The sequence below is a fragment of the Dermacentor variabilis genome, chromosome 3 (genome assembly GCF_050947875.1).
Source record: "Dermacentor variabilis isolate Ectoservices chromosome 3, ASM5094787v1, whole genome shotgun sequence".
Lineage (NCBI taxonomy): Eukaryota > Metazoa > Arthropoda > Arachnida > Ixodida > Ixodidae > Dermacentor > Dermacentor variabilis.
The window spans coordinates 146,109,048-146,121,710 of NC_134570.1; the positions used below are offsets into that span (position 1 = coordinate 146,109,048).

At 44.5% G+C, this 12,663-nt stretch overlaps 1 protein-coding gene across 1 annotated transcript in view; it reads right to left on the reverse strand.

Annotated features, from left to right (window-relative positions):
• Window positions 1-937: 937 nt before the first annotated feature.
• LOC142576373 (techylectin-5A-like) overlaps window positions 938-12,663 on the reverse strand; it is a 69,769-nt gene continuing 58,043 nt past the window's right edge. The window contains exon 6 of the mRNA XM_075686475.1: window positions 938-1,543. Coding sequence (XP_075542590.1) covers window positions 1,245-1,543 — 299 coding nt within the window. The 3' untranslated portion in view covers window positions 938-1,244. The remainder of the gene's footprint in view (window positions 1,544-12,663) is intronic.

Sequence of the window (12,663 nt, forward strand, 5' to 3'; positions counted from 1 at the left end):
TTTGACGTGTTTGACGCTAATTTTTTGAGATTGAGAGCTTACAGCGCAGAACATTTCAGCAGCACTACTAGATGGCACAGCGTGCCAAGAAAGAAGCGCGAAGGAGAAGCCCGGTTGTCGCGTGAACACTTTCACAGCGTTCGCACGCGTCGGTTCGCCATGAATTTCGGATGCTGCCCTACGATTCCCGCAGGCGGCGCGAGATGGCACCTAGTGCTCTTGAGGAAGCGCTATAAAAGCAGTCCCGCTGCAGTCCACGCCTTATACATTACTCGTTTCGACGGCGGCAATACGTTATGCGGCTAAATTGATTGAATGGTGACCCATTGCCATCGACAGTCATCGTAATATAACGTGTGCCATTTTTCTTTCATTTGGCTAACGTCACTATAATACCTGTGAATACCGCTTGTCAGGCTGCATACCCGCCAAGTGCCCCGGCTGTACTTGTGAAATGCATGTTACCGGTAGGGTTTGTTCAACTTCAAGACTATGTGTCAGTTCTAGTTTAACGAAGAGGCCAAGTTCAAATAACTTTGGAAGCACATTCCTGACTCAGGTGTTTGGTCTTCAAGTACAGTACCGAAGAAATGCATACGTCACGTCAGGGCGCAGGCAAACTTCATTTTTCTCACCATTTCCGAATCGTTGCTTCGCCTAATAGAACAAGTGTAACTTGTTAACACTCAAAGAAGGGCCGTCAACTACATTGTGAACGCCATCCTCAGAAATATTTTCAACAGTTGTCGCATTCGCTCATTCAATCAAATGCAGAAATAATGCCTTCTAAGGTGCGATATGGTTCAGTGCGCAAGACGCTGCCAGAGGGCAGCGACTCCTTCACCGTTGCAGTACACGGCCACAAATAAAGTTCAAAGAGACGCATTCACACTGAGAAAGCGTAGCTCTTTCACGACCAGCAGTGGAGTTGCACAGGCAGCTAAATCGGCTTTATTTTGTAATTCGATACAACGTATACGGTCACTTCTATAGAGCGTGTATTGTATGAAGATTCCAACTGGCTCATAACGCAAATTATGCTTCTAGAGTTGTCCGCATTTGTAAAGTTTCTTGGAGCGTAACGGCATTATATAATGATAAGCAATGCGATTTCGTATACTTAAGAAATACTGTAGAACAAGCGCATAAATACTGGCATATGTGACACAAGAGAAGATCGGAAAGCAACACGCTGCTTAAACGACAACAGGATACACAATATTGCCAGAGGTATTACTTCCTTATCAATGTACGCATCTGCTTTTGCGGTTTGTATCCATTGTCACGGGACGTATCATCATCGTCACACTGGGATAAGAGTAATAGTACAGGAACATTGAACCATTCCGGGAGCTCCACTCAATGCCGTCGGCGTAGCTGTCGTGCTCGCCGTTCAAGTTGAGGCCGTTCGGGTTAGCCATGTGACAGTAGTTGTGCCACCAGCCACTGCGGTACTTCACGGCACAGTTGTAAGTCTGCCTGTCGTGGTCCTGGTCCAAAGTGGTGAATTTGCTGTTGTTGCAAGGGATGAGCGAATCCCAGCCTGCGTATATCATTGTACAGAATATTTTAGCGTTATTCAATAGGGAGAATCTTTATATACAACAGGTAAACAACGATGGTCGTCGTTAACCGAATATTTCCTGAACTAAATCAAATATTGTTCCTGTTTATGCAGAAAGGAACCTTACAATTTTGTCCAAAAGACCAGCTGTTCTCGCTTCAACTCTCTAAAATAGCACCCACCTTTCGGCCAGACTTTTACGCAATCGCAGCCATGATCCGTGGCGTTCACTAAAATTCATTTATATAATTTATATATCAAGAGAAAATGATGCCACCGGAAGAAAGAAGATAACTATACTCCATCTCAAAAGCCGTTCGCCGCACTATGGAAGTTTCAGGACTTCTTAGCCCACAGGAAAGTCGCATAACACTCGAGGTGTGTTCCACCGTGCCGCGTCATCTGCCCGCTCCCAAACTTCTTCGTGGTGTACGACGGGCATCCGCAAAGTTGCGAAGACATGATGCATCGTTGCGACGTATCGCGTACTAGGAAAAAAATGGAGCTCTCTAATCTCAGCTATAATCAGACATTTACGCCCGAAACTGTATTCCGCTTCGCTAGGATATTGATTCTATACGCCATCTACCTTCGGCAATTCTTCAAGTGACATTATGCGATGACGTGTTCATATATCTGATCAAGGATGCGATGTTATTTTTTTTATTTTCAATTGGAGGCGACACAAGGAAAGTTTTTGTGACGCAGAGAATCGCCTTCGCCTGTCAAATTTGATTTTTTTTCGAGATTAAGGATAATAAAGGCGAAACCCGGGCAGAGTCCGAGACCCAGATTATTTCCTTTTTTTCAGAGAAACTTGTCGTTACCGTAATTACTAACGACATTGAGCGAGCGCACCGGCTAGGGCGTTTCCAGGCAGACAAAAAGAGCCCTATAGTTGTGAAATTCGGGCGTTTCAAAGTTAAATCAAAGATTCTATCAACGGGACCAAAGCTTAAAAATACGTCTTACGCAATTCGTGATGCTTATTCGACACGCGTACGAACAGCCCGAAAAGGGCTTTTCACTTACGCCCAAGAAAGGAGCACTAACTTTAATATCCGGTTCGACAAGCTCACCATGCATGACGGACAATTCATATACAATTCCGAAACAAATTCTGTCGAGGAAGTGCAATTGTAGCAATCGCCACCCGATTACGGGTCGCCGCCACGCCCCCGGCCGCTGTCACCCTGCGTGATATACTTCGCACCGACTTATCATACTTCGGCGGTTCTTGGAGCCAATATTCGCAGCTGTCTGCCAAAGAAACACGCTGTTGAAGCCTCCCTAAATGATAACAGTACAGACATAGCAATATTTATTGAGTCCTAGCGAACTTCTCATATCTCGAATGATGAGTAGCTACGCGATGGGTGATCTTTGACGGTGTACAGGCACGACAGAGTGGGGCGGAGGGGTGGCGGTGTGCTTGTTCTCGTGAGGTCGAGTGTGCCCGCTTTCTGTGTCTTACCAATCAGCAATCATGAGATTGTTGCTCTGAAATCAACAATTCCTTCCAGAACAATCATTGTAATTGCATGCTATCGTACCCGGGACGCCGACATTTCATTTGTCGGCCAACTGTATTCAATCCTACTGGATCTCCAGGCCCGCTATCTCCGCGTGAGGTGCTTTCTTTGTGGCGATTTCAACTTCCCTGACATTAACTGGCCTGACTTATCGGCGCACAGTGGCCAATCCAAGGCGTTTATTAATTTAGTTCTTACCTTCAATCTTACACAAACAGTTGACAAGCCAACCCGCCAAAACAATACTCTTTACTTTGTTCTCGCTTCGAACGCTAAATCCATTCATTCATTATCATGCATTCCCGGATTCAGCGATCATTGCTCCTCATTGTTCAAACTCTCCCTACCCATCCCTACTCGTCAACCATCTGTCAAGTATATCGGAGACTATAAAAAGGCTGACATTCAGAATATTATCACCGAGCTGGACAAGTTTCTTCATTACTTCCGCATGTCCTCTACTTCCAAAACACTAATTGAAAATTGGCTGCTTTTCAAACGAAAATTGTTATCACTCGTTGACCGATATGTAACCCTTGTTTGCGTTCGAGGCGATGCCAGCCGACCCTGGTTTTCTAATGCCCTCAGAAAATTTCAAATAAGAAGAAACGACTCTTCCGGGCAGCAAAACATTCCGCTAGCGCTTTGCGTTGGGAAAGGTATTTCTCTTGTCTTCGCGATTACACAAAACCCTTGCGATGCTCAAAAAGAAAATTTTATCATCGGGATGTACATGACATTATTCGCTCTAATACAAATATTCTGGAAACCTTTAACTCCCGGCATTAGGTCTTCACATAATATCTCATTGGTTAGCAACAACGGTTCTGAAGTTCCACCAGACGAACACAGTGATGCAATGAATTCTTACTTATCCTCAGTTTTTACTAATCAACCAACCTTACATATCCTTCGCCTATCTAAGTTTACGTTTTCACAGATGCCGCCCGTTATCATGACTACACATGGTATCATAAATCTTATTGGAAAGCTTAAAGTTTCTAGCGCCCCGGAACCGGATAATATATCATCTAAGATATTGAAATGCACCAAGGACATGTCAGGCCAGTTTCTGCAAATAATATTCGTGCAATCGATTGCTACCAGCTCAACTTCAGAAGACTGGAAGCTGAGCAAGGTAGTACCGGTTTTTAAAGCAGGTAACCGTTCTGATCCTTCTATCAACCGATTTCAGTAACATGCATTGCTTGCAAACCACTAGAGCATATAATATATTCACAAGTTGCATCCCACCTTGATTCCGACAGCTTCTTTCTTCCCAACCACCACGACTTCAGATCCTGTTACTCATGCGAAACCCAACTCTTCCATTTCACAACTGATCATCACCTACATTTAGATTCCTCATTTCAGAGGGGCGCCATATATCTCGACTTCTCGAAAGCTTTCGATCGTGTACCCCACCAGCGCCTTTTAGCCAAACTTTCATGCTTGTGTCTTGACCCGCTGATATTAACATGGCTTCGTTGTTTTCTATCCGGTCGTTGTCAATTCACTGTTATCGATAATGATCATTCGCCCACAACTGAAGTTCTTTGTGGTGTCCCGCAGGGCTCAGTGCTCAGCCCACTTTTGTTTTAATCTTCATAAACGATCGTCCTTCCAGCATATCATCGTGCATTCGTTTTTTCGAAGATGACTGCGTCTTGTACCGCCGCATACCCACATACAATGATCAGTTGTTGCTTCGAAATGACTTAGACAGAATTGAAGACTAGTGTTCGACATGGCTAATGAAGCTGAATGTAGGTAAGTGCAAATACATGCAGGTAATACGCAAGCGCACTCACCTCAGCTACGCATATTCGTTGTACTCAACCACCCTTTCCCAAGTTGAATCTTTCCATTACCTTGGAATTCACATCACCAACAAACTCACCTGATCCGAGCACATTACGAAGATTGCAGCTGATGCATCGAAATCACTCGGGTTCATCAGACGGCACTTCAGCTTCTCCCCTCCCTCTATTCGCAATCGAGCTTACAAAACTTTGCTCCGAACCAAACTAGAATTTGGCTCCGAACTTTGGAATCCAGATCGAGCTTACCTAATCGATAGCCTAGAAGCCATACAAAACCGTGCAGTCCGATATATTTCAACCGACTACGACCCCCCCTCCAGTGTTACCAATAAAAAATTATCGCTTGACTTCGAGATTGACGCAAAATCGAAAAATCGCCCGTTTGTCATTAGTTCATAAGCTATACTTCTGTTTTCCTTCGCTTCGGGACTCTCTTCTGCTTCCACCTGTCCAAACGTCACGCCGTCTCTTCAACTCCATGAGCATTCTACGTCTGCACGGCTCCTCTAACGCATTTAACAAGTCATTCCTGCCTGTTGCAATTGAAGAATGGAATTATTACCAGACCATATTGTAGTAGAACCCGATCCATATAAGTTCCGGCAGTTGCTGACATCCTATTTGAAAACATGATGTGGAGAATTCTTGCCTGCTTCTGTTTGCCTCTGTTAACTTTACTGTTGCTGTTTTTATACTTGTTAATACTTATTTAAAGGGTTATTTGCACTTTCTTTCTTCTGTAATACCTTGCTGATCACTGATTGTGACAGTGCTTGCATGGATGCTTATTTAAAGGGTTTTTCGTACGTTTTTTTTCTTCTGTATATATCTTGCTGATCACTGATTGTGACAATGTTTGACAGTGACCTACGTTGTTGTGTTGGATGTTCTCCCCCCCCCCTTATGTAATGCCCCTTCCGGGGGTCTTTAAGGGCCAATAAATGATAAGTGATGATGATGATGATAATGGCCTCCAGGATTGCGTACACGGGTAGATTTACCATCGGTCGCACTCCCCAGCGAGAAAATGCAATGCGGCTCGCGCGCCCACCCGCTCCTGGATGGCGCTGTTAGCCGAGGGCTCTGGCGCACGCGGAGGCGGCCGCACAAGGCGGACCGCGCGAGACCTCAAGGTGCGCTTCGGTGATGTTTTCCCGTGTTGAAGAGGATTTGCATGGGTTATAAACCACGCAAGTTTCCAAGTTTGCCACAAACCATTTTGCTTTCTCAACCATTTGTTCTCGAGTGGCTTTATTATTTCCAGCACTTTGATATTCTTATCCAACAATATTGTAGTAATTATGTTGTGTTTATTAACTTATACTTCTAAAGGAATCACGTGTGTATTGACACACCATTGATTGTCTCTGAACTTGCAGTTATTCGAAGCTGGCAAAGCTTATTTGTTCTTGCCGTCTTTTAATTTCTTTCTTATTTTTTCCCACATTGGATTGCGGTTATTCATCAATAGATGTGACAGCTGTCGCGTTAGTGTACCTACTTTAAAGTGGTGTGATCTTCGTGTAATGTTTAGTAGTACCTTACAGCACGTACGTTTTCCCGTCTGTAGATTTTATTTCAATTGTACTTTTTGTGTTGTCTGATTGATTTTCCTTGGTACAGTAAACTCTCAGTTGTACGAACGTCGGTTTATCGAATATTTCAGAATAACGAACTTTTTTAAAATCCCCGGCAGTTTTCTTATAGATTCTATGCAAAAATGTTTCACTGAACGAATTTCGGAACAGTCAATATTTCAGTTTAACGAACTCGCTCAGAGGACCAAGGCTTATTTTTACGTTATTTTTACGATCGGCAATGTAACGTCGCTGGCGCTACAGCGCCCCTGGGGCAAAGCGGCGGCGCGGAAAACGAACGTCAACGAGGCCTGGCCTCCGAGATTGCCCGCACAAAACGAGCAAGCACGTTATCTCGGAGGCCATGAACATAGTAACATCGCCGAGCCAGTTTCAAGGCCTATAACTCTAGCTGAGGTTGTAGGGTACATTGGAAAGTTGAGAGACTTTGTGTCTCAACAGCAAGCTGTGCCAGAAGTGTACAAAAACATTCACTCCTTGGACAGTTCTCTTACTTCTTGTGCTTTAAATGTACAAGTGCAGAAGAAGATTACAAATATTTTTTTTCTAAGTGAGAAAGGCAGCATTATAACTGTTATGAACCTTGTACTTGTTGATATGTACAAATTTCATTTCACACATTTCTAACACTATGGATGCCATGTCTTTTGCTCCATGAATTGCACTTCAAACTTTCGACTCTGTATGCCACGTCTTATGTTGGTCTAGTGAATATTCAGTTTAGTGAACTTTCAGTTAAGTGAACTATTTCCTTCGGTCCCTTGAAGTTCACTCAAGTGAGAGTTCACTGTATATTGTTGTGCCAATAAAGCTGTTGTTACGCTCATGGTCTTTCCATGCTTTGTTGAATAACGCTTGTTTTATGTTGATATAACCGGAGTGTCCTCCTTACCTAATGCCTTGCTGAAGGCTTGCAAGGCCTTCATGAATAAGTATTTCTTTTAAATAAAGAAAAATTCCGTAAGCAGACAGGCGGAAGAGTGACAAGTATTTTTCTTTTGGTGTAATAAACACTTGGAATCATACTATTCATAAATATCATAGTGCGTTCGTGGGCAGCGACTACAGTATACTAATAAACGAGTAAATCATGGCATAGCGTATCATTTCACGCTTTTCGCGCACAACTTATTGCAACATCCACTCTTGTAACTGTGGCACGCAGCAGGCAGTCAGACACAAACGCACGCAGCAAAACACACGGATTTTCTTTAATCCCCAATGAAACCTTTCTTAACGTTTTCTGCGTCTTAGCAGAAGTATTATTTGCATGTTGGCATATTCATTGACGTTTCCCCTCGTATATTTGCCTTTGGATTGGCACCCTAATTTCGGAGAGTTACGGTTGTTCGTTCGCTAACAAAGCCAACACATACGTAGTTCAGAAAGGCGATGAAAGGGGCTAGTTTGTGGCTGTTTATACTTTCTACTCGTCAAGAGACGAACGCTTGCAGAGATATACCGCTTCCACATGTCCAGGTGAGTGTATTGAGGCATGTAGGTAAAATAATAAACGCATTTGAGAATTAATAGCCGCCAGCACGCTCATTGCCCCGCCTACACCTTCTGTTGCCATTTCCCAATAAGCAAGGATTAATAAATCAAAGAAAAATAACGTTTTGCTCGCCTCATCCAAGCGGCAGCAATAGTACCGGAGTGCGTGAAAGTTTTCTCGACGCCTGAGAAGTCCTCCGGTGATACTACCGCGGTGTGGAGAAGGAGCCAGCCATGCTCTCCATTGAATTTAAGTTATCTGCTTGCGAATAGAAGAGCCGGAGCAAAACCTACCAGTGTGCGCAAACCTCGGAAGTCATGCGGGTGAACGATCACCTCCGAGATCGGGTACTCCAACATGCAGGTTGAGCCCCTAGTTATTGGAAGATAATCCTAAGCGTCATCATAGACGCAGCCTTACTCTTACTTTTACTATTAGGGAATTGTTGATTAGCCAGGGTTACCACCAAGACAAGCAAACAAAAAAGGTGACGATGGCGTCATGGATTTTCACAGCACCTGCTGATGCCTAGTTTATTTTTTATCAGTAAACATGGACTGCATTGTATTCTAAGGATCGAAAACTGAACTTGGCAAGTTTCTATTACATTTATTCCACCACAACAGCCCAAATACGAGAAGAAAAATACACCATGGTCGTAACAGATGTAAAAACGCTAAATTTCAGGCACAAAACAAAACAAACGTGTCTAAGTTTCGTCTCAATTCTATATTGTTTAGAAGCCTACATCGCATATAAAATTAATAGAAATTTACTTTATAAAGGATACGTTACCATTAGCAACTGATTTAGTGTTTTCCTTTAGTGGCCCTTTCGATATACCACTTTTAACTTATGTTCACCTGTTAGGGGCTCTGAATCTGCATCGATGCTATAGAGAACCCGGTTACATCGTCATGCTGTGAGGTGCTTCGGAGCAGTGCAGCGAATGCTCTCAATGTTACGCGCGTTTTTGGGCAGTGGCTAATCTAACTTAAGGCTCATACGAAAATGTTCACTTAGCATTTATTCTAAAAAAACATGAGTCTGTAGAGACAGAACCCTGAAGTAGTTTACCGGAAACGAATGAAGATTTCACCAGTCCTGTCACGTGCCAGTACTCCAGTCCCTCGATGCAAATAGGTAATAACATCTTGATGTGGGCTGTTGGTTCGTATTTAGAATTTAAGTTGAACCGCGCGAGAAAAAAAAACGACACGAACAAACAAACACTACGGACAAGCACCTCCTGCAAAATGGAAGTTTATTTGAAGCTTACCAGCTATTTTATACCTTTCCGAGTATGTGCATGCGTACACCAGTCACATATACATCAGCAAAAACACCAAAATCAAAATCTTTCACGCAAAAGAAGTATTTTTTCCGCCAGAGCAAGAGAGGAAGCAGTACGCATTTATATCTTTCCTTTCGAATATGATATGCCTCTATTATTTCCCTTTCCCTCTTGCCTTTTCCTTTTCCAATGAATTTTGTCTTTTCAAACAAGCGAGTGCATGCGCACTTGTTTCAATGTGCCGCTAAATGACTTCCGTCTCCATTCTTTACGTTACTGCAGTGCTGATGAGCTCTTTCTTTGGAAACACTGTCCCGTTTGCCCGATACGTCGCTGAGTAGACCATAAATACGATCGCTTTGGGCCAAACAAGGAAGGACGGAAGGGAACAAGGGGAGCGCCAACTTTCGACTGTCGGCGCTCCCCAACTAGTGCGGCCCAAGAGGGTCTTAAAATTCCTTTTACTGTCTGCCGGAGAGCTATAAACGTTAGCTATAAACGCGTTGCTCTTTTGGTGTTCAGGATGAGTTCGATCATTTGTGCTTCTAGACCAACCTTGCACTTCGGAAGCTCGTGAGTTCCATAAGAAGTACACTTTCTATCCAAAGTCGCTATACCCCGACCCCCTGGAATGATCAAGGTTTCGGAGCTGTAATCCGGCAGAGAGATATCCTCCTTAGCTAGTGTTTCTTGGAAGAGAATAACGTGCGGCTTAACTTTGGTCGATCTAATGAGCTGCTGCAGGGAAGTCTTGCGCCTTCGGAAACTCGCACAATTCCACTGCCAGATTTTAATATTATTGCTGTCGTTTGCAGCCATTATGATACCACTGGTTGACTACCCGAACCCCTGGAGTCTGAGCTCGGGCTACCGTTTGTGTCTCCGTGGACTGCCCAAGTAGCGGCTGCGTGTGCCTTTGCCTTAACATTGGGTCTTTCTAGTTCACCCACTCTAGCATTTAGATTACTGATGAGTTCCATGATTTTCGCCAGAGTTCTGTCTATTGTTGGTAACCTTGCGGCTATTCTGACTTTTTTGGTTTTGGGTCATGCCTCACCCTCTTCCATCTCCTCTGCCTCAGTGGTTTCTAAATCTTCCTCATCAGTTTCACTAATGGGAACAGGGTGGGGAGCCTAACGATTGGGTTTGCCGGGCAAGGTTTTTGGAGCCGTTGTCTCCGTCTGGCTGCGGGGTGTTTCGGACCCTTCCTTAATTAATTATGGGGTTTTACGTGCAAAAACCACTTTCTGATTATGAGGCACGCCGTAGTGGAGGACTCCGGAAATTTGGCCGCCTGGGGTTCTTTAACGTGGACCTAAATCTAAGTACACGGGTGTTTTCGCATTTCGCCGGACCCTTCCTTAAAGGATTTGAAAGCTTCCCTGAGCTCAGATAATTCTTGCCTGAATTTTCGATTTTCGGATTCTAATGCATTTATTCGAGAATTGGACTCACGTTCCGGCTGTGCGCTATGGTTAGTACTCCTAGAATTTGCCCTTATTGGTTGTCCTGGTTTCCCAAGGCCTCCGTTCTTGACTCGATTGGCCCAGGTTGCTCTTCGAGTCGACTGTGAACGGGACCTCCATCTTGTCCCAGACCCTCGGGGTTGCGAGTCGGCCCCAGAAAATTCTCCGGAGCTGGGTTGTCCTCTGGATCGAGAACGCCCCCTGAAGCGGGAGCGCCCTCGTGAGCTGGCGTCATTTTCATAGAAAGCGCAAGATGGCGTCATTTTCTTGAATCAGCCATTTGCGCTGGGAATTGTCGCTGTCGTCAATGTCGTCGGCCACCCGTGCACCGCACTTTTGCTGTCGTTGGCGCCTTCGACGCCTTTTTCTCACGATATCAGGCATCTGGAACCTTCGACTGCACTTTCAATTTCGCAACAAAAACATTGATCGAAGCGGGAGCCGATGTTTGCACGACCGCACTCCGCAACACACAGAACAGCTTCAATCGCGCAACACCCTAATCACAGCAGGCCATCACAAAACCTTCTATCTGCATGCGAAAGTAAAACTGGTGTGTCCCTAATAAAAGAGGAACCTCGCTCTTTCATATGAGACGCCTCTAACAACTCAAGTGCCGAGGCATCCCGACTCTTTGCAGGAATCCGTATCGTGTCTAGCCCAGCTCACAGTGATGTGAATTTCTGTGCTTAGGCAAATGTGCTCCGTTTTTTATTTTTCAGTGCCAGGTCATGTTCCCATACACGCTGATTTACGCACCGCTCAGTCTGGCTGACATAAGTGTTACAGCAAAACAGCCGAAGCTCATACACGACTCCGGTAGCGCATTTTGTGTACGGCTTGGCATGTACTTTACAACAACCACGCTTCTTTCTCCCATCAGAAAGAATGCGAGGACAAAGGTGGGCGAACCTGTGTGGTGCAGAGAATACGACTGGCACCCCATATCTGTCTGCAGACTTCTTTCAGTTGTTGGTTACACGGTGCATATAAGATAAGACCTGCGCCCTCGCCATTCTCTGCGCTTGCTCAGCACTTCTCCTGTGTTCGTCGCTATTGAATTTCTGGGGAGGAGCGACTCGACAACGGCAGTAATGAGCGCGCATGGAAACCCAGCGGTAGACAGTCGAACCAATTGAATCTCAAAGCTTGCCTGCATTGTGTGAGGGCACAGCCGTACAAGAGCGGATTGAAGGTAAAGTTTAACAATGGCTCTCTTAATAGTCTTGGAATGTGCCGACTCATAGGGCAGTAGTTCCTTTGTTGTCCGAGTCGAATAAAGCCAGCAGGTGTGAACCGTCTGCAAGGGGATGTTGAGATCTAAAGTTTGCAAAGACCTGAAGAAAGGTAAACCTTGAGTAAAAACCATTCGTTTCCCATGAAAGCAAAGATGGCAAGACGGCTAAAAATTTGTCAACAATGGCCTGAGTGAGGCAATGTATTGTTGCTTTAAAACAATTAAACGTCATAAACATATCTAAAAACCTTCAACCCCCCCCCCATTAAAATGCTGGTGCAAGGCTCGGTCACTAGTAGATGAAAACAACTTACAATGCACAGGAGCAACACAGGAGCCCATACAAATGTCTTGCCTTTGTACATATAATTCGTCATTAAACTTAATGAAGGAGACTTTCAGACAAAACTCGGGAAGAGATTACAAAAGCATCAACGAACACGTCTGCAGCATTTTGAAAGGCATAGGAACTGCTCTTATCGATTCAACTCCTGACAGATGAAAACTAATCATTGTGCGGCAGAGAATAAAACAAATCCTCAACGTCGTGTGTGGAAGGCTACTTTTGTGTCTCTGCAAATTTGAAGCTACTTTCTGGGAGACGCCGCTCCCTTTACTACGGCGATGGACGTGGAGTCACCTGGAAGGGTTCTT